General features: G+C 33.2%; 3 protein-coding genes across 3 annotated transcripts; all 3 read right to left on the reverse strand.

Annotated features, from left to right (window-relative positions):
* Nucleotides 1-3,330: 3,330 nt before the first annotated feature.
* On the reverse strand, nucleotides 3,331-5,734 carry LOC9301057 (1-aminocyclopropane-1-carboxylate synthase 5). Its single transcript, XM_002866643.2, has 3 exons — nucleotides 5,020-5,734; nucleotides 4,749-4,909; nucleotides 3,331-4,665 (listed from the first exon to the last, which is right to left on the reverse strand). Exons 1-3 carry the CDS (start codon nucleotides 5,296-5,298, stop codon nucleotides 3,693-3,695), a joined length of 1,413 nt encoding a protein of 470 aa, XP_002866689.1. The 5' UTR covers nucleotides 5,299-5,734; the 3' UTR covers nucleotides 3,331-3,692.
* Nucleotides 5,735-12,944: 7,210 nt separating this feature from the next.
* On the reverse strand, nucleotides 12,945-14,968 carry LOC9302762 (uncharacterized protein At3g49720). The gene is made up of 7 exons (XM_002866644.2): nucleotides 14,869-14,968; nucleotides 14,295-14,441; nucleotides 14,167-14,206; nucleotides 14,038-14,076; nucleotides 13,525-13,899; nucleotides 13,380-13,435; nucleotides 12,945-13,254 (listed from the first exon to the last, which is right to left on the reverse strand). Exons 2-7 carry the CDS (start codon nucleotides 14,406-14,408, stop codon nucleotides 13,102-13,104), a joined length of 777 nt encoding a protein of 258 aa, XP_002866690.1. The 5' UTR covers nucleotides 14,409-14,441; nucleotides 14,869-14,968; the 3' UTR covers nucleotides 12,945-13,101.
* A 146-nt stretch (nucleotides 14,969-15,114) lies between these two features.
* LOC9302763 (putative pentatricopeptide repeat-containing protein At5g65820) lies at nucleotides 15,115-17,385 on the reverse strand. The gene has a single exon (XM_002866645.2). The coding sequence runs from the start codon at nucleotides 17,065-17,067 to the stop codon at nucleotides 15,151-15,153; it is 1,917 nt and encodes a 638-aa protein (XP_002866691.1). The 5' UTR covers nucleotides 17,068-17,385; the 3' UTR covers nucleotides 15,115-15,150.
* Nucleotides 17,386-17,404: the final 19 nt, after the last annotated feature.

Here is a 17,404-nt window from a genome sequence, read left to right on the forward strand (position 1 = left end):
TTTCTTGTTATCTGCTTATGGGGAAAAAGATAGATACAGGAATATGCCCGCTACTTTATATTTGCCAACTTTAAAATTTTATTTTAAATAATATTTTTCACTGATTATTCGCAATATCATTCTTGATTATTTAAAAAAAAAAGAAATTGGTCAGAGGATTATTTAGTTATATTATAATATCCAGATCAAAACATCTTACCAAAAAATATCCAATCAAAACATCCCAATCAATATTACCCAGTGTTCTAAAAAGCGGTCTAGGCGGTCGCCTAGGCCCCGACTAGGCGCTAGGCTCTCATTCGACGTCTAGATAACCGCCTTGACCGCCTAAAATTACATAGATCTTGTTTTAATGTATTTTTTCAATTTCAATTAGAGTTTTATTTATATATATAGTTATAAATATTTATATATTATTTAATATAAATATAAATAAATATTTTATCTAGTTTTTGTTTATAATTTCATAATTTTTAGTTTTATATTGATATTTTATATAACTTTTATATATAATATCATATTTATAATGTATTATATTATAAACGTCTAAACCGCCTAAAAAATCGCATAGGCCCCGATTAGGCGTTCTAGGCGCTAGGCACTGGGTCACCGCCCGCTTAGCGCCTAGCGCTTTCTTGAACACTGATATTACCTTTGCTTCCACGACTTGCAAGGCCCAATAAAGCCCATTTTTAATGGAAAGCATATGGCAATGGCACGTCTCGTAAGGCCCCATAAAAGCCCATTTGTTACGATTTAGAAAGGAGAATTATTAATTTACCACTCTCGGTCTTGGGTTTGAATTAGAGAATTAAGCATTACTGTATGTCACTAATTACTTAGGTTGAAAGGTAGGAAGAGCCGACTAAAATTAGTATCTTTGAAAAAAGAACTACCTTTAAAAGTCAAATAATAATAAAAATTAAAAAGAGAGATTAATTTGGGTAAACAATGTTCAAAAATATGGGAAGAAGAGGATGAACATTGATAAACTCCATGAGCATTAATAAATCGACTTTATATTATAATTCAAGACGGTGCATCTAAGCCAAAGAAACAAATCTTTGTGTGATTTGATAATTGTTTCTTACGTTACGTAACAAATGTGCGTTGAATCTTCTTAATCGTGCACATATTAAGTGGATGTATGTACGAAGCACATCATTAATTTAAGTTCTATCGTAACTATAGACAAGAAAATTAAAGATATATTCGTATTTTAAAAAATAGCTAGTGACTTCTCGATTCATAAGCTATGCATCAAGTACGAGAAAAACTAACGTGACCCACATGGTATATTAGAGCTTATAATATATGAAATTTTAATTCCGAATTTTTCCTCCATCATGTTATGTGATGTATGGATCAAGTATGTATGTGTAATGTAACTAGCAATGCCATGCGTAGATGACCCCTCATGCATACATGAAGAACATCAAATGGGTCCAGGGTCCTGGCGTATAATTGATGTAATTTGAATTCCAAATTATTTGTCCAATACTCCAATCGATCGGTCGAAGTCAAATATGGAGAAAAAAAAAAGAAATCGTTACAATTCATTTTTGTTAGGCAATATATAAATTGGATTACAATAGGTATATATGTATAAGAGATGTTATATGTTTTTGTGTCATGGCATGTGCAGTTATATGGCCTTACTCGTGAAGCCCACGTGACTGAAAGCTTGGTTCAAACTTGACATGCATATGTATATCTATTTTACAATACGTTGATAAAGATAAAACTTCCATAATCTATATTTAATTAAAAAACAAAAACAAAAAATGTAACCAGTTTGTCCCTAATATAATTTAACAAGAAATTGAAAGTGTATAATATAGTCCTAAATACCGTGGAATAACACCTATAGGATTTTACAATTTTGGCAAAATGGGTAAAACAATAATTTAAACATTTTTAGAGGAAAACGTATTCTTACATTAATATAAAGTAGTCCTATATGATTAGTATGTAGCTACGTTGACGTAACAATTTATGGAATGATAATATCAAATATCATTCCCTGTCGCTTAAAATATTAGCAAGTACGACCATGATCAATGACGAAAATTTTCTGGTACAACGACTTCATAATAGCAGTTTGTATAGTTATGGTCGGTCATATGCAATAAAGACTTTTAAGTACTACTTACTCAGTATTACTCATTCACGGATTCTCAAATCCAACCAAATTCTCAATCTCTTATTTGTCAAAGTACGTACTACTACTACATATCTCTATTAAGTTTTTTAATCGAATTATCAATTAATTTGGGAACACAACCGCCAAATTAATGCTGTTCACATGTAAGGATCATTTGCCGTTACGGCCGGTATAGCCGCGTATCATGCTATAATTAAAAATAAAATCGGTTACTAAAGTTGTATTACATATTTCGTAGTCTTCGTAGTACCAACAAAGCTCATGGCACTTTTTTAGTTTTATTTTATTTTTTATGTGATAGGCTTAGCATAATTACATTTGACCGGTATCTAGTATCTTATACTATAAGTCTATGATGATTAGCCTATGATATGAAACTTTATCCTCTACTTTATCCCTCGGCAAATAATTACACAAAATTTATATGGTTATAATGCCTTTTCTCTTCAAATGATTGGAGCCCTTTCATTATCAAAATTTTGAAAATTATTGATTTCGATGATTGGAATCGTAATGTATAAATCTCTAATCATTGTAATCATTTGGGACATACTAATCAATCAACCATGCTCTCAGCGGTATCCATATTTCAGCTTTTTTCTTTTCGTAAGTTGCTCATTTTTTCTTATAACTGCGTTAATCCTGATAACATTAGAAGTAAGTTTTGACTTTTGAAAAAAAATTAATTTCGTTGTAAACTTGTAATCTTAGTTCAAGAAAATATGTTACGTGGATATTCAAATGCTAGCTCAAAATTTTACTGCCGTAGAAGGCTAGAAGCTACTTCAGTACTTTGTCCCATAAATTATAAATGGTTTATAAGTCGTTTTTAACAAATTAATTAGGCTTCATCGAACATTTTCGACAAAGAGATCATGCCTTCTCTTTTGATTCAACTAAGTGACAATACCTTTGACTTTCCCTTTTTGTTTTCACAGTTGACCAAATCAATTCCCGCCATATCCATTTATATAATGATTAATTAATGAGTAAATTGACATCAAATTAAGCCTCCTTGTGATATGCCTTAACTAACGTCCTTAACCAACGTTAAAGATCATTATAGACTTATGGTCAAAGGAGAATTATCACAATAAACTCAAAAACCTATACCAAATGATAGAGCATAAAATTAAAGAAACGCATATTTACAAAATCAAAAAAAATATATATAAATTAAAAAGAGTGAATTACATTTTTATGGGTACAATACATGCAAACATTTCACCAAAATTACAACGGGATATATATTTATTTTTATATATAGCCACTGCAAATCCACATTCGGATTGAGTGCATTTTAAAAAACATATAACAACACTTATAGTAACAATTTTACACCCGAAAAATCGCATAAAGACTCACCCAAACATAAAAGAATATTACATATATAATGATGTGATTATAGATATTTTGGAAAATGAAAAATACTTTCCCAAAATATAAAAAAATGAAGGAAATAAAGAAGAAGAAAAAACCGTGCAGTGGTTTTTTGTTCGTCGTCTCAAACTTTGGGAGATGAATAATTTCATCGTTCATCAGGTACACGATCGGTCCATGAAACCCGGAAAACCCAGTTAGAGACTGTCTTCTTCCTCAAACTCTTGAGCCTTTCATGGCTGCTTCTTGAAATCATTCTTCCACAGTCTGTGGATTCGACGAAAGTTTTGAGCCTCTTCAAGGCCAAATCGAGTGTATCCTCGCTCATATTAGCGAAACAAACCCTAAACCAACCCGGTTCGGTGCAGTGACATGACGAACCGGGTGAGATGTTTAGTTTCACGTTGTAAACAATCTTCTTCCAGAGATCAAGCTCTGCTTCAAATGTGTTTGTGTCCAAAAGGTGTCTCATGTCGACCCAACAGAACAAACCCGCGTTGCTTCTCAGGCAAGTAATCCCCGCAGACTCAAGACCAGACACGAGACGTCTCTGTCTGGACTTGAGTCGTTTCTGATTCTCTTCGAGGTATTGGCTTGTGAACTTCTTGTCGGAGAGCAATGCAGAGAGAAGGTATTGTGTCTGAGAAGAAACAAGACCAAAACTTGACATTTTTGTAGCTGCCGAAACGATCATTTCTTCGTTGGAGTAGATCGCTCCCACACGGAAACCAGGAAGTCCCAAATCTTTGGAAAGGCTATAAACGACGTGGACTCGTTTTGAAACCTCGGTGTTTTCGAGTTTCTTGTCTTTCAAGACATCCATTACGCTTATGAACTGTTCAAACCCGAACATAGTACCTGAATAGATCTCGTCGCTAATGAGATGAATGTTCTTGGAAGTGATGAAGTCAACGAGAAGGTTAAGCTCACGTCTGGTCAACGCAGTGCCAAGTGGGTTAGATGGATTCGTGACAAGAACTCCTTTGACTTTAAGATCAAGTTTCTCGGCTTGTTGGTAAGCTTGTTGCAGAGCTGATTCCGTGATTTGGAAGCCATTAGAGCTTGAGCAGTGAATGGGTACTATCTCTGCTCCGGTTCTCCATTTAAGATCTCTATCAAATCTGTAATCAAAAGGCCTAGACGTAAGCATATCGTTTTATTGGGTTTACTTGGAATCCAAGTAAAGAGGAAAAGTGTAATTTACCCAGGATAGTAAGGAGTAGGCAAAAGGAAAGCATCACCAGGCTCTGCAAGACAAAACATGAGAGTCTCGTTCGCAGAGGTCGAACCAGCGGCTAAAACAATATTTTTTGGATCGAACGTGACACGGTTTCCTCTTATCTCTTCCATAAACTCAGCCATAGCCTGTAAAAATAACATAAAATGTTCATGAGAATTGAGAAATCGATTCATTACTTGTGATACACGTTAGATTACTCTCTTTTATTGAATTTGAAAAAGTAAAAGAAGCTTACTTTTTTGAATTCAGGCATGCCATGATAGTCTTGAAAGAGAGCAAGCTCTCTGAAAATGGATTGACCGTTCCTCTTGAGACTAGCTGCATCTGGGTTCTTAACTAACCATGACTCGATTAGATCGAAACATAGCTGGTTTTCGGCAAGACCCATCTGGATCATCCCATTAGGGTTCTTGATCTCATCGTAAGGATTCTTCTCGTACTCTTCCCATCCCAAGAAGTAGGATGAGTCTTGTCCATGACCATTGCTTGTCACTTTTGTTGAAAGCTGTTTCATTTTCTGATTTTTTTAAGTCAAGAGATTTTGGTCGTAGAGAAGAATAATGTGGGAAGAGAGGGAGGAAGAAAAAAGAGAGATCTTGAATTAGGGTTTAAGTTGGTGAAGAGTGAGATGTGGTTGGAGAAGCAATGGGTCTGTTGGGGGATATATAGATAATAATCTGACACATTTAATTTCAAAAATAAAAAGTGACAACAGAATCAGAAAATAGAGAGACTATTTTGACCGCCCCAGACATTACCATTGTTTTAGTAATATTCGCTTAGACATGTGAGACACTTCTTTTCTATATTATTTAATCAGCTATTATTTGGTACAATAAATAACTAATACATTGCTATAGTTCTTGTTTTTATTTGAAAATAAGAATGATCCATTATTGAGCTTCTATTTATAATCGTATTCACACATTATAAATAAAATAAAAAGTCTTAGTATTGGATGTTTTAAAATAAAAGACAAATCCAATTCTATGGGATTGGATCCGGGTTTGACCCGGTTTTAGTCTATTCGGATCTTGGATAAGCAATTTTAGGGATGTTGTCTTAATTTCAAACTGATAAATAAAGTCATGTTGTCTTTAATTCATTTACATATTCTTATACTATTTCCATATTAATCATCTCCGGATACTTAGCATTTACCATTCGCAGAATTCAGTTTGTTATTATTACCTAAACTAATTGCCACATTAATCGTAACTTAATAACTTTATTCTCTAATTGATTTCGAATATATTCACAATCTAAACTAATTAATATCACATATCTTATCTCATCTATTGTTCCTTTAAATTCTACTATACAATCTTTTAAACAATTCAAAGAAAGAGTGGTTGGATTAAAATCCAAACTAAAAACAAAACAAAATCACAAAAATCATTTTAAATCTTTTCATATTAACTTTACATAAAACACTAACATTTCTTTTTAACAGATCAATTAGCAATAATCACGTTGATCTTAATCCATTAATTATTTGCCTAAACAACTAACTGAATTTTATACAACTGTTATCGAAATTTTAGGAAAAATTAATCACTTACTATAAATACATTTTAAAAACGTTTAATGCTCAAATCTTTAGTTAAGATTTTGGAAAGAATAATAATTTGAAAATCAATTTCTACTCAGTTTAGCAAATAATTAATTTTTATTCATTGACATAAATATAGATTACTTAAAATAGATCGTAACAATATTTAATTTGATTTGTTTATTTAATTTCACCCATATAATTCTTAATTTAATTTGTTTATTTTTTCTTGCAGGAAAGTAGAAGTTTATAGCAATCCTCTTTTGATTTGATCTCATTTTTTAAGCGTGAAAGTATTATTGGAGAAAGAGTAATGTGGTGTACTACTTAAGCAAGGATCAACAATAGGAATGTTTTAAAAACAAAATATATATATAATTTGATCACATTTATATAATAATTTTATGAATTTACTTAGAAAAAGTTTAACTTTATTAAACGTTTTAAATATGTATAATATTAAAACTTTTATGAAGTTTCAAATATTATAAATATTTGAATTTTTAGAAGAATTTATAAAAAGTTTAAATATTATAAATATTTATAAAAGATATTAATACAGGACAGTATACTACGGGTGAAATCCTAAATATAACAATCACAATACAATTATGAAGTTTGGGTCGATATTAAAACTTTTATGAAGTTTCAACTATTATAAATATTTGAACTTTATACGAATTTATAAGAAGTTTAAATATTATAAATATTTATAAAAAATATTAATACGAGACGGTATACTACGGGTGAAATCCTAAATATAACAATCAAAATATAATTATGAAGTTTGGGTTGATATTAAACTTTTATGAAGTTTCAAGTATTATAAATATTTGAACTTTATAATAAAATGACAAAATGACGTTTAATTTCACGGGACAGAGTTATATGGTGAGACGGGTTTTGGTCGATATTAATATGAGATGATATACTACGGGTAAAATCCTAGAATTAACAATCTAAATACAATTATACAATCTTAAACACTAAACAAAACAAGACAAACAATATTAATAAAATAAATACAATTTAAAATTTCTAATTATTAGTTATAAAATATTGTCCCAAGGTGTACTATACAGTAGCATATATTTATAAATCATCTTAAAAAAAATATTCAATTTTTTTATTTAATAAAAATATAGACCCGCTGTGTACCACGGGTTAACATCTAGTTGGATGTTTTAAAATAAAAGACAAATCCAATTCTATGGGAAAATGACATTTTTCAACCTTAACTATTTGTTTGCGGTTTTTTCAATCTAAATTATGACATCCAGTTGATTTCAATCCAAACTCAAAAATAGTTCAAAATCGAAATCTGAACTAATGTAAATGAGCCGATTTCAACACAACCCGAAACAGTGTTAGTTCGGAAGTTAACGGTTCTCAAGGTTATTTGATTTTATTTTCAGAGTTTGCAGAATGTTGTAGAGAGAGAATTATCCAAGGTTGAGCAACCGTTAACTTCTAAACTAACACCGTTTCGCGTCGTGTCGAAATTGGCTCATTTGCATATTAGTTCAAGTTTCAATTTTGAATTATTTTTGGGTTTGAGTTGAAATCGACTGAAGGTCATAGTTTGGGTTGGAAAAATCCGTCAGTAAACAGTTGAGGTTGAAAAATGTTGTTTTCTCTCCAATTCTATATACTGTATACATACATAATTAAATAACACATTTTGAGCTTTTTCCTTAATTTTTTTATTGTTTTACTAGGATCAAGCATATGAAATAATAATTCTACAAATTAGCCCGGATGAAAAAGGAAATAATCATGATAGATTAAAATAATGATAATTAGTATTACTAAAATAATTAGTCTTTACGCGTTTCCGTCACCGCCGGACCGTCCATATTATTACCATCCTTTAGGGACCAAACAGAGCAATTAAAAAAGAAAACTTAAATGTAATTAATCTTTTTTTTGTTGTTGTACGTATAAACTGAATTACTATACTTGTTATTAGTTTAATAAGTCCACTCATCATGAGTCATGATATGTCAGCTAAAAAATTAGCTCTATGAAGTTGGATAGAAAAAAAACAACATATAATATATTCCAGTGTTTGTCTTTGTCCAATACTAATGCCTCATAATTTCTATTTATCGACTTCTAAAATTCTCTATGTCCTATAATGTGAGTATTTTGCTGTCAAAAGTTGTGATCATTTTATGTAAATTTGATTATCAGATTCTGTAGTTTTTTTTTTTTTTTTTTGACAGCCAGATTCTGTAGTTAAGTGTCAACTCGTTGACTTATTAAATATTAACAAAATAAAATAGGGTGGTAAACGTAAAATTGAAAAACAAGGAAATGACATACAAAGAAAAGCGAAGAGAGACAAGTGGAGGGAGTCAAATGTAATGCCATACCGACATCAAATCGTCTTAAGGGCTCGATGAATTAATCCTGTATACGTATGCATATACGTATGTATACATTTATACAGCTAAAATACATTTATTTATACGGTAGACGCCTGAGGGTAAGTCAAATAGGACCATTTATGCTCCCTAAACTCTAGTAGTCCCAAATGTATTGGTCCGCCAATTTTTTTCTTTTTCTCTTCCTCTATTCATTGACAACAACTTATTTATTTGGTGGGATCGTACACATACAAATATGTTTTTTACTGACTAGGATGTTTTCAGTCCTGTAATTGACAGATTGACCGGAGTTGTAATGTGAATTATGCGGACATGCGGTATTCATTGACGTACATTGGTCTCCAATATCAATAGACGTTTTAGCATAATTGTGTTGGTTAATCAAATCCGCAGTTTATGTAAAAATAAATGTTGAGCCACAGATATTGTTGCAGATATATTGATATAGTTACTTTAATCATCATGGGTGAAACAATGAGTTTGGATGGTTCATGGTTATCATAATAAAAACATAAGCACAATAAATAATATTTTCCTACTAGTTGAAATGAGTCTTTACTTGTATTTATCTTCATCCTGATTTTTTTAAAATATATATAAATGAAAAAAAAAACACTTCTTCTTATATAAATTCGAAACTCTTGTCTAAAATAAGCTAATAGTAGAATGCATAAATATTTCTTGAAACATGGGACTAAAAAAAAAGAATTTAAGGAAAAATGATTTGAAATGAGTAATTGATCATTGTTTTGGAGAATGATTAGTATAATAACATAATATTTAATCCATCAAATTGAGTTATATTAACATAAAAAATCAGGTGGACGATATCAAAACCAATGTTGGTGGCAGTTGGTTATAAACTTATAACTTATACCCCCAGATTTGTTGGCGACGTTGTTCGTTTAAGTTTGACTCCAACTATTAACTAACTTAACCGGAATATTCTTTGGTAGATATAACATATTATTGTCTCTTAACTAACCAAAGAAAAAAAAAATTATTGTTTCTTATAGAAATTTTTCTGACGTCAGGAAATCGTTATCATTTCAAATTCGAATACCCACTTTTTTGAAGTACTTTTTAATAATTAATGAGACGTTGTGATATTCTCAGATTATTTTTGAAGATTTTAAAAAGCTCAAATTGATTTGATTGCTTCGATAAAAATGGGTCCTCGTATAACAACTCTTAATAATGATACAATCCAATACGACTCATTGGAGAATCACATGTGAAATAATATTTGGTGATGAAGCCATATATTTCGGTATTGATCATCTTATTATATTCTTGATTCTGTTTTATGAAACAACCAAAAGATATCATATCAACCCAAAAATGCAATCACATAATTGGATAATTATTATCATAGAGCTATTTTAGATTCTATATTTTGAAAAATCAAGATATAGTTATATATAGTTGTTATATTCTCTTTTTTATATGTATAGACAATAGAAATTAATCAAGAAAAACAAAATGACTTGTGCTGAAATATGCCAATTGATACATAAAACATTTGTTTGGTTCTTCATGACCATAATTAATATTGTCTCAACTTTGACAAAAAAAAAAAAAAAAAATTAATATTGTCTCAACAGTATGATTTTTAAGAAGTTAAAATAAAAACAAGTACATAATTTTCGAAAACAATTATACTCTACTATTTTGATTAAGAGTTTTCTTAAACTAATAATCGCTATATTTCACACACACACAAAAAAAGAAAAAGATAACGAACTTTAATAGAATTGACGAAGTTTGGATTGTATATATGCAAAATTTGCTTCAAACTTGTTTTAGCTGGTTATATATATGATGCAATTGGGGAAAATTATGGGGAAAAAACCCGAAAAAACCGCCATTTATTTTTTATTTGGCTGTTTAATACTTCGGTTTATTTTTTTGGAATAAAAATACTTTATATATTTATAGTTGGTAAAAAAATACTTCATTTTTTAATTGTTGGTAGATTCTAACCCACGACTTAACATCCGTTAACGGACGTTACGAAACCATTTAACGGTGATAAATTATTACCTTACGTTTTTATAAGGTTATATACTATCCTTTTGTAAGCACTACAATTATATTATCCTCGTCTAGTGGCAACGTGTGGGCTGAGTAATTCACAAAACCCAGTTTCGAATCCCCAATTTTAGTTTTTTTTTTATTTTTTTTTCCAATTTTTGTGTGTTCTTTATCTTCTTCACCGGTGGAGACGGCGACTTCTTCCTCTCCGATGGCGATTACTCTGTCACTGCTTTCCGTGTCCTAACCACCGACCACATCTGGTCTATTTAATTTTGTTAATTGAGGGAAGTTTTTTACTTGAACCTTCAGATTCAGAGGAAAACAAAAAAACAAAAACAAAAACGTGATGAGAACAATTTGTATGAATTTAAGGAACTAACGAAGAAACAATTCATTAGCATCATCACATATGGATCCAATCAAATCAAAAAGCAAAAGAGGCGGAGGAGGCAAGGAAAACAAAAGAGGCGGACGATTCATGGTGGTCGACGGCTAGGGTTTCATGGTTGTCGAGGAAGACACAGAAAAAAGCAAAAAAAAACAAAAAAACAAAAGTTGGAGTGTCGAACCCAGGGTCTTGTATTTTACAAAACCAACGCATTGCCACTAGACGAGGACAACATAATGATAATTGGGTACAACGGATAGTATATATTAGTATAAACACGTAAGGTTAAAGTTTAACACCGTTAAATAATTTTTTAACGTCCGTTAACGGATGTTAAGTCGTGGGTTGGAATCTACCAACAATAAAAAAATGAGGTATTTTTTTACCAACTATAAATATATAAGGTATTTTTATTCCAAAAAAATAAACCGAGGTATTAAACGGCCAAAAAAAATAGATGGCGGTTTTTTCGGGTTTGTTCCCGAAAATTATGCATATATTTCTATTGTAATTGATTTAAAAAGAAAAAAAAAAACAGATAGAGAGAGGGAGAGACGTGAGGGGAGGCACATGGAGATGCAGTAGATTTAGGGTTTAAGAATGCATGTGAAAAGTATAGGTTATACGACCCTACCCACCCCAAGTCCCTACATCATCAACAACATTTTGGTGACAACCATCGTGATCTTTCTCTTTTTCGATTTTTTGTTTTTCTTAGTTTCCACTATTCATGTTCCAAGAATTGAAAACGTAGGTCCCATTTCACACTCTCAAAATCTCATATGTATATTTTTTTGTCATTATAATATATATATATATACCATCACTCCAGAAATCTTTCACTAACAAAAAATGAAAAACACGGTTTTCTCTTTTCTATATGCAGTGGAAGTAGTAATAAGTTTATGTTTCGATTTTGAGATTTCACGGTTACACAAAAAAAAATTAAGATTTGAAAGGCTTAAATCATGAAAGAGATTTAAATCAAAATAAATGATGTTGTATATAGATACAAGTTGGTGTTATATGACAATTGGGTAGGTCATATCCAAACAAACTAGACAACAACAAAGAAATGAAAACAAAAAATCCCACCTGCATTGGATACCAAGTTACCAAACAGTATGGTCAACTTATGTTTATGTCTTTATACCACTTTGTAATTGTCTCTCTTCATATCCTTTTCCATATAAAAATCTATGCTGTATTTTGTTTGAATGTTTTTTTTTTCTTTTTTGGCAAATGGTTCCCAAATTTTGAAACCAATAATAGATTGGAAAACGACTCATGCAGCAGCTATATAGGTCACATATATATCATAAGATTACTCTGTGTTTCGGCTCAACAAAACCAGTGATTAAGAAAAAAGAATTAAAAAAAAAAAAACTTAAAACCTAGATATGTATACAAATATTACGAGTATTTCCAATGTAACATGGGCCGTTTTCATACTGTCCATAGATATCAACGATGTAATTAACGTATGAATTGTATTAGGCCTGGGCTCGTATCAACCTAATCAAATAGAAAGGGCCTCTTCTCGACTTGTAGAGTTGCATCAAGCCTTCTCCAACCTTAGGACAAAAAACATCTAAATGCGAGAAACAGTGATACACTTCAACTAGCCTAATACTTCATTTTAGCTGTTATTCTACCATTTCTTGAACATATTTATACCTATTTTATCTCAAATTGGTTATTCGACCATTCAACTGGCGGACTACCTATAAAAACTAGAGTACCAGATTCTAGCAGATGATATTATAGTTTTATATCATATAAATGCAGGCTAATTTATTTAAATAGTTAAATTATGAATCAAATCGTTGAGAATGGGTTACAATTTGTGGGAGTTTTGTTTCTTTCTATAGTGAAAAAGGCATTTAACAGAGAGGAGATATATCTGGTTTGATATCTTAAGACCAGTAAATTAATAATATCTAGTGTGTACTAATGTAATGGCTTGAGGTGGAAAACTTGACAAGCTGGTTTGTATGAACTCTTGGAAGCTGCTTGTTCGAATTTCTTGATTGCTGCTTCGTTTTCCTCTAAGTTCGTCTGTGAGAAGAAACGGATCCACCAGGACGAGCTACGCATTTTAGCCTGCAAAATATTCAAATAGCATCAAGTTAGCAAACAGAACATGTATAAACCTAACTCACACCTCTGAATTGATGAATGTAATCTGTGGTTTCCTTCATGACACGACTTGGTTTTAGTGAACTTACTGGTCGTCCAAATTTCGACAATTCCGCACCTTTAGCCTTTTGTTGACCAGGGTTACCTGTAATAGATGAAGATTAAGTGCCATCAGACTGGATTTACATCTCTTAATTTTGGTTTTTTCTTTCTCAAGGGTTTGGTTTTAGTTACCTGCAAAAAGAACGACACCATCTGAAGCGACCCGTGCAAGTTCAGGCACGGTTTTGTTCAGGTACCTGGGTGAGAGGTAATCCAATGCGTCTGAGACGATCACAAGAGAAAACGACTTTGACCGGTAAGGCAGAGGGAATTTGATGTCAGCCACACGTACAAGGCCTTTGTGCAAAAGACTTTTGCAGTTAGAATCTGCATCCTCCACATCATACGGTTCAACACCCCATGCTTCCGTCTCTTCTTCATTCAACAGACTCGAGACGACTGAGCATGTTTCGGGACCCACGTGCAAGACTTTGCGCATGGTATCTCCATACGCACTCTTAAGAACAGGAATGGCTCTTTGAACTTCTGCTGTGCAAGAGTAGTCCCCTGTAGAGAGTTGTCAAACAAAATTCGACAGTTAATGTCAATTGTCACGCATTCTTGCAGGTTAATTTATGAAAATCATCCTCACTGTCTGAACACTAATCATAAACACTTGCATTAAATATGAGAAACAAGAATTACCTGTGATCTTGCTGACTTCTCTGATACTTTTGAACATACCTGTAATCACACGAATTGTATCCATTAGGGCTTTCAAATCAAAACCACGAGCAAAAACACATTATATACTTAGTTGAAGATAATACACACCTGGACCACTGTAAGCATAACCAATGAGAAGGCATGCTCCCTGGAAAATAAAAAGGATTACATCAATCTGTATCCTATGAAACGAATTACTTAGAGATTTACAACAACGCACAAAGCATCATACATACCACGAGAACAAGGCAAACAGATAACAAAGGAGACGAACGCGATTTCGAATGCAAAGCTCCTACAAATGGGAAGCTTCCACTATCCCCTACACGCCTTACTTGCCTTCTTGACATGGCTGGGATCCCTCAAAAACTTTTTTTTAAGACCTTCAAAACAAAATAGACATTAGGATAGATTCATCTCCAAAACCACAAAAACACTACCAAGTACGAACTAGAATAAACGCCATTCTCTGAACTACCGACAAAATTCAAAACTTTGATTTAGCTTTAGCTGCTTCTTTCGTTCAGTGATGCAATAATCATTAACGCATCAAAAAAATTTTACCAGATATGGAATAAAAAAACAGATCCATGAATCAGGAATACAAATTACCAAAACAGATTCGTTCAGATTCATTGTACCATTTCAGTAACATAATAGCAACAAGCAGAGCATAAATGCACAGAAACAAATCAATACCATGGATAGATCCATGAAACAGAGGATTCACTCTACGAAAAATCCGATAAGCGGAAAATGTAAAAAAACCCAAAAACAATACTGAAGAATTCGAAGAGGAAGATGACATACCTTGAAATGAATCAACAATTTGAAATAAACGATGTTCGGATCTAAAGATCTCAGATCCGAGAAAATGCTTCTGTCTGTGTTCTAAGCTAAATTTTACTAAACGAAAGCTTCGTCCCTAGTGGCTAGTGTTATTATTACGAGTGCGCTGCTCCTTAAACGCTGTCGTTTTAGTTCTGCGCATTTAACTAACACATTGACTTCTTGCCGTTTTGCCGACACTTGCAAGCTTCAAAAAAACAACATGCAGTGTACGAAGACTCAACAAAAAAAAAAAAAAAGGCTTTATCGAGTCCTCTGCTTCTTCTTCCCTTCTCTATCTTGTTTAGATTTAGCTTTCTCAGTCAAATCTTGCACTCCTCTTCTCTTATACATCTTAAAACTCATCTCTTTCTCAGCTGCCATATTCCTCACTTTCTCTGTAATCTCTACAGCGAATTCTCTATGATACAATTTCTTCAATCCCTTCATAAGTTTAGCAAATGTGTCTGGTTGTGGCATGAACTCCAACTCTATCATTTCAAGACAATAAGAACAAGCCTCCTTTTCATAACCTTTTGAGAACAAGGCATGGATCCATATTGTCCACGATGATACACTCAGCTCGCAAGAGCCTTTACTTGTGATGCAACTCCAAACATCTTTTGCCATTTCGAGCTTCTTGTCTTTTAAAAGGGTATTTAGCAATAACTTCAGAGTTCCGTATTGAGGAACGGAGAACAATCCTCGAGCTACCATTTCTTTAAAGTGATCACAGGCTTCGAGTAAACAACCTTGGCTTGTTAATCCATTGATAATAATAACAAACGTATCTGCTCCAGGACTCAAACCGTTCCCTTCCATTTCGTTCCATAATCTAACAGCTTCCTTTACTTCTCCCAACTTACAAGCCAATCTGATGACGACATTGTAAATGCCAATATCGGGATGATACTCTATCTGCTTCATCTTCTCCATCAGCTCCAAACACTCTATAAGTTTTTCCTTTTTCTCATGAGCTGCCATGATATGCATATAGGTGAGTTGAGAAGGCATGAGCCCCTTTTTTATCATATCGTCTAAAACTAGATAACACTTATCAATCTTTCCCCATTTGCAAAACCCACTAACTAATGCAGTGTAAGTCACAACATCAGCCTCACATTCATACCTCTCCATCTCAACAAATACCTTCATTGCCTCCTCCATTCTATCTACCTTACACAATGCTTGAATCAAAACCGTGTAGCAAGTTGCATTCGGTTCAAACCCTCTTCTTCTCATATCTTTCAAAAGATCATAAGCATCAGCCATTTTACCAGCATTAGCATACCCACTTAACAAGTTGGTGTAATCAACAATATCTGGCTCAAACCCAGCTTCCTTCATCTGAACCAAAACATATTTAGCCTCCATCATCTTCTCTTCCCTGCACCAACCATACAACAACGAAGTAAAATATCTCAAATTCACTGGAAACCGCAATCTCATATCCTCGAAAAGCTTTGCAGCATCCTTAACGCTACCGTGCTTACACAACGCATCTAGCAAACACCCGAATACATACTCGTCTGGCTCTAAACCAAACGTAGGCATTTCGTCGAGCACCTCAATGGCTTTCTTCACCATATCCGCAGAGGCAAACCTCTGAACCAAAACCACAAACAATTCCGGTTCAATCAACTGCGGATTCTCCTTCCTCATTTCTTCGATTAAACCCCAAACAGCTCCAAATTGACGCATCTTACTTAGAATTTTCACCATTGATTTATACACTTCGATGCTATGACAATAACGAGGTTGCTTCGCCGCCCAGACGAAAAATCTGTAACCTAGATTCCCAGCATCCCCACAACGATTCAGAACCCGTTCGATTAACCCGGGTCGGAGTTCAACACCGGATTCGTTAAGCGCGAGTTCCAACTTCGGAACCCTAGAATGAAATTTCCGCAAAATCCTGTAGGCTTTTTCGACATCACTCGCGAATTCATCGTACTTGGAGTTTTTCGTACGATCGTTGTGGTTGTGGTTCTTCTCGAGACAAACTAAGCCAATCCCGTTACTTCTCCGGAAATTATCTTCGAGAGCTCTAGAAACGTGAAAACTTCTGTGAATCAAGTCAAAGCGAGACTTGAATTGAGAAGAAAGTAAGAAAAATTGACGTTTGCTAAGATAAAACTCGACTATGGGAGAGAATCTATGCATCATCGTAAACGGTAGCATTTATGAATTGTCATCATCGGCTTCTCGCATTTTCTTGTCCGCCACAATTAACGAGACTTAAAACGCTGTCGTTTAGATGATATAAGAATTCGGACCTAGGCCAGATGTTTTAATGGGTTTCATTCAGGGCTCATTCGGGCCTGTTAATGTAATTTGCGCCATAGGCAACCAGATGAGTTCCAGCAGAATCGGCACATAATAATGTGGGGTCATAATCGTACTTGACTAATAAAATTTTAAGTTCTCGAAGCAGGGGTTTGACTAACTTACGGCGCAACATTTCCCTTAATTACTATATTGCCCTTAAATAAATGATGTCACGATGACTAAGCGCATC

Source organism: Arabidopsis lyrata, assembly GCF_000004255.2.
Source record: "Arabidopsis lyrata subsp. lyrata unplaced genomic scaffold ARALYscaffold_8, whole genome shotgun sequence".
NCBI classification, from domain to species: domain Eukaryota; kingdom Viridiplantae; phylum Streptophyta; class Magnoliopsida; order Brassicales; family Brassicaceae; genus Arabidopsis; species Arabidopsis lyrata.

Bases quoted from the DNA above. Each gene is read 5' to 3' on its own strand.
- LOC9301057 (XM_002866643.2), bottom strand. From the start codon at position 5,298: ATGAAACAGCTTTCAACAAAAGTGACAAGCAATGGTCATGGACAAGAC. The intron at 4,910-5,019 runs GTAAGCTTCTTT...TTATTTTTACAG, and splicing joins GCATGCCTGAATTCAAAAAA to GCTATGGCTGAGTTTATGGA. The intron at 4,666-4,748 runs GTAAATTACACT...TTTTGATTACAG, and splicing joins CCTACTCCTTACTATCCTGG to ATTTGATAGAGATCTTAAAT.
- LOC9302762 (XM_002866644.2), bottom strand. From the start codon at position 14,408: ATGTCAAGAAGGCAAGTAAGGCGTGTAGGGGATAGTGGAAGCTTCCCA. The intron at 14,207-14,294 runs GTATGTATGATG...TTTATTTTCCAG, and splicing joins CTGTTTGCCTTGTTCTCGTG to GGAGCATGCCTTCTCATTGG. The intron at 13,255-13,379 runs GTAAGTTCACTA...AATATTTTGCAG, and splicing joins TGTCGAAATTTGGACGACCA to GCTAAAATGCGTAGCTCGTC.
- LOC9302763 (XM_002866645.2), bottom strand. From the start codon at position 17,067: ATGCTACCGTTTACGATGATGCATAGATTCTCTCCCATAGTCGAGTTT.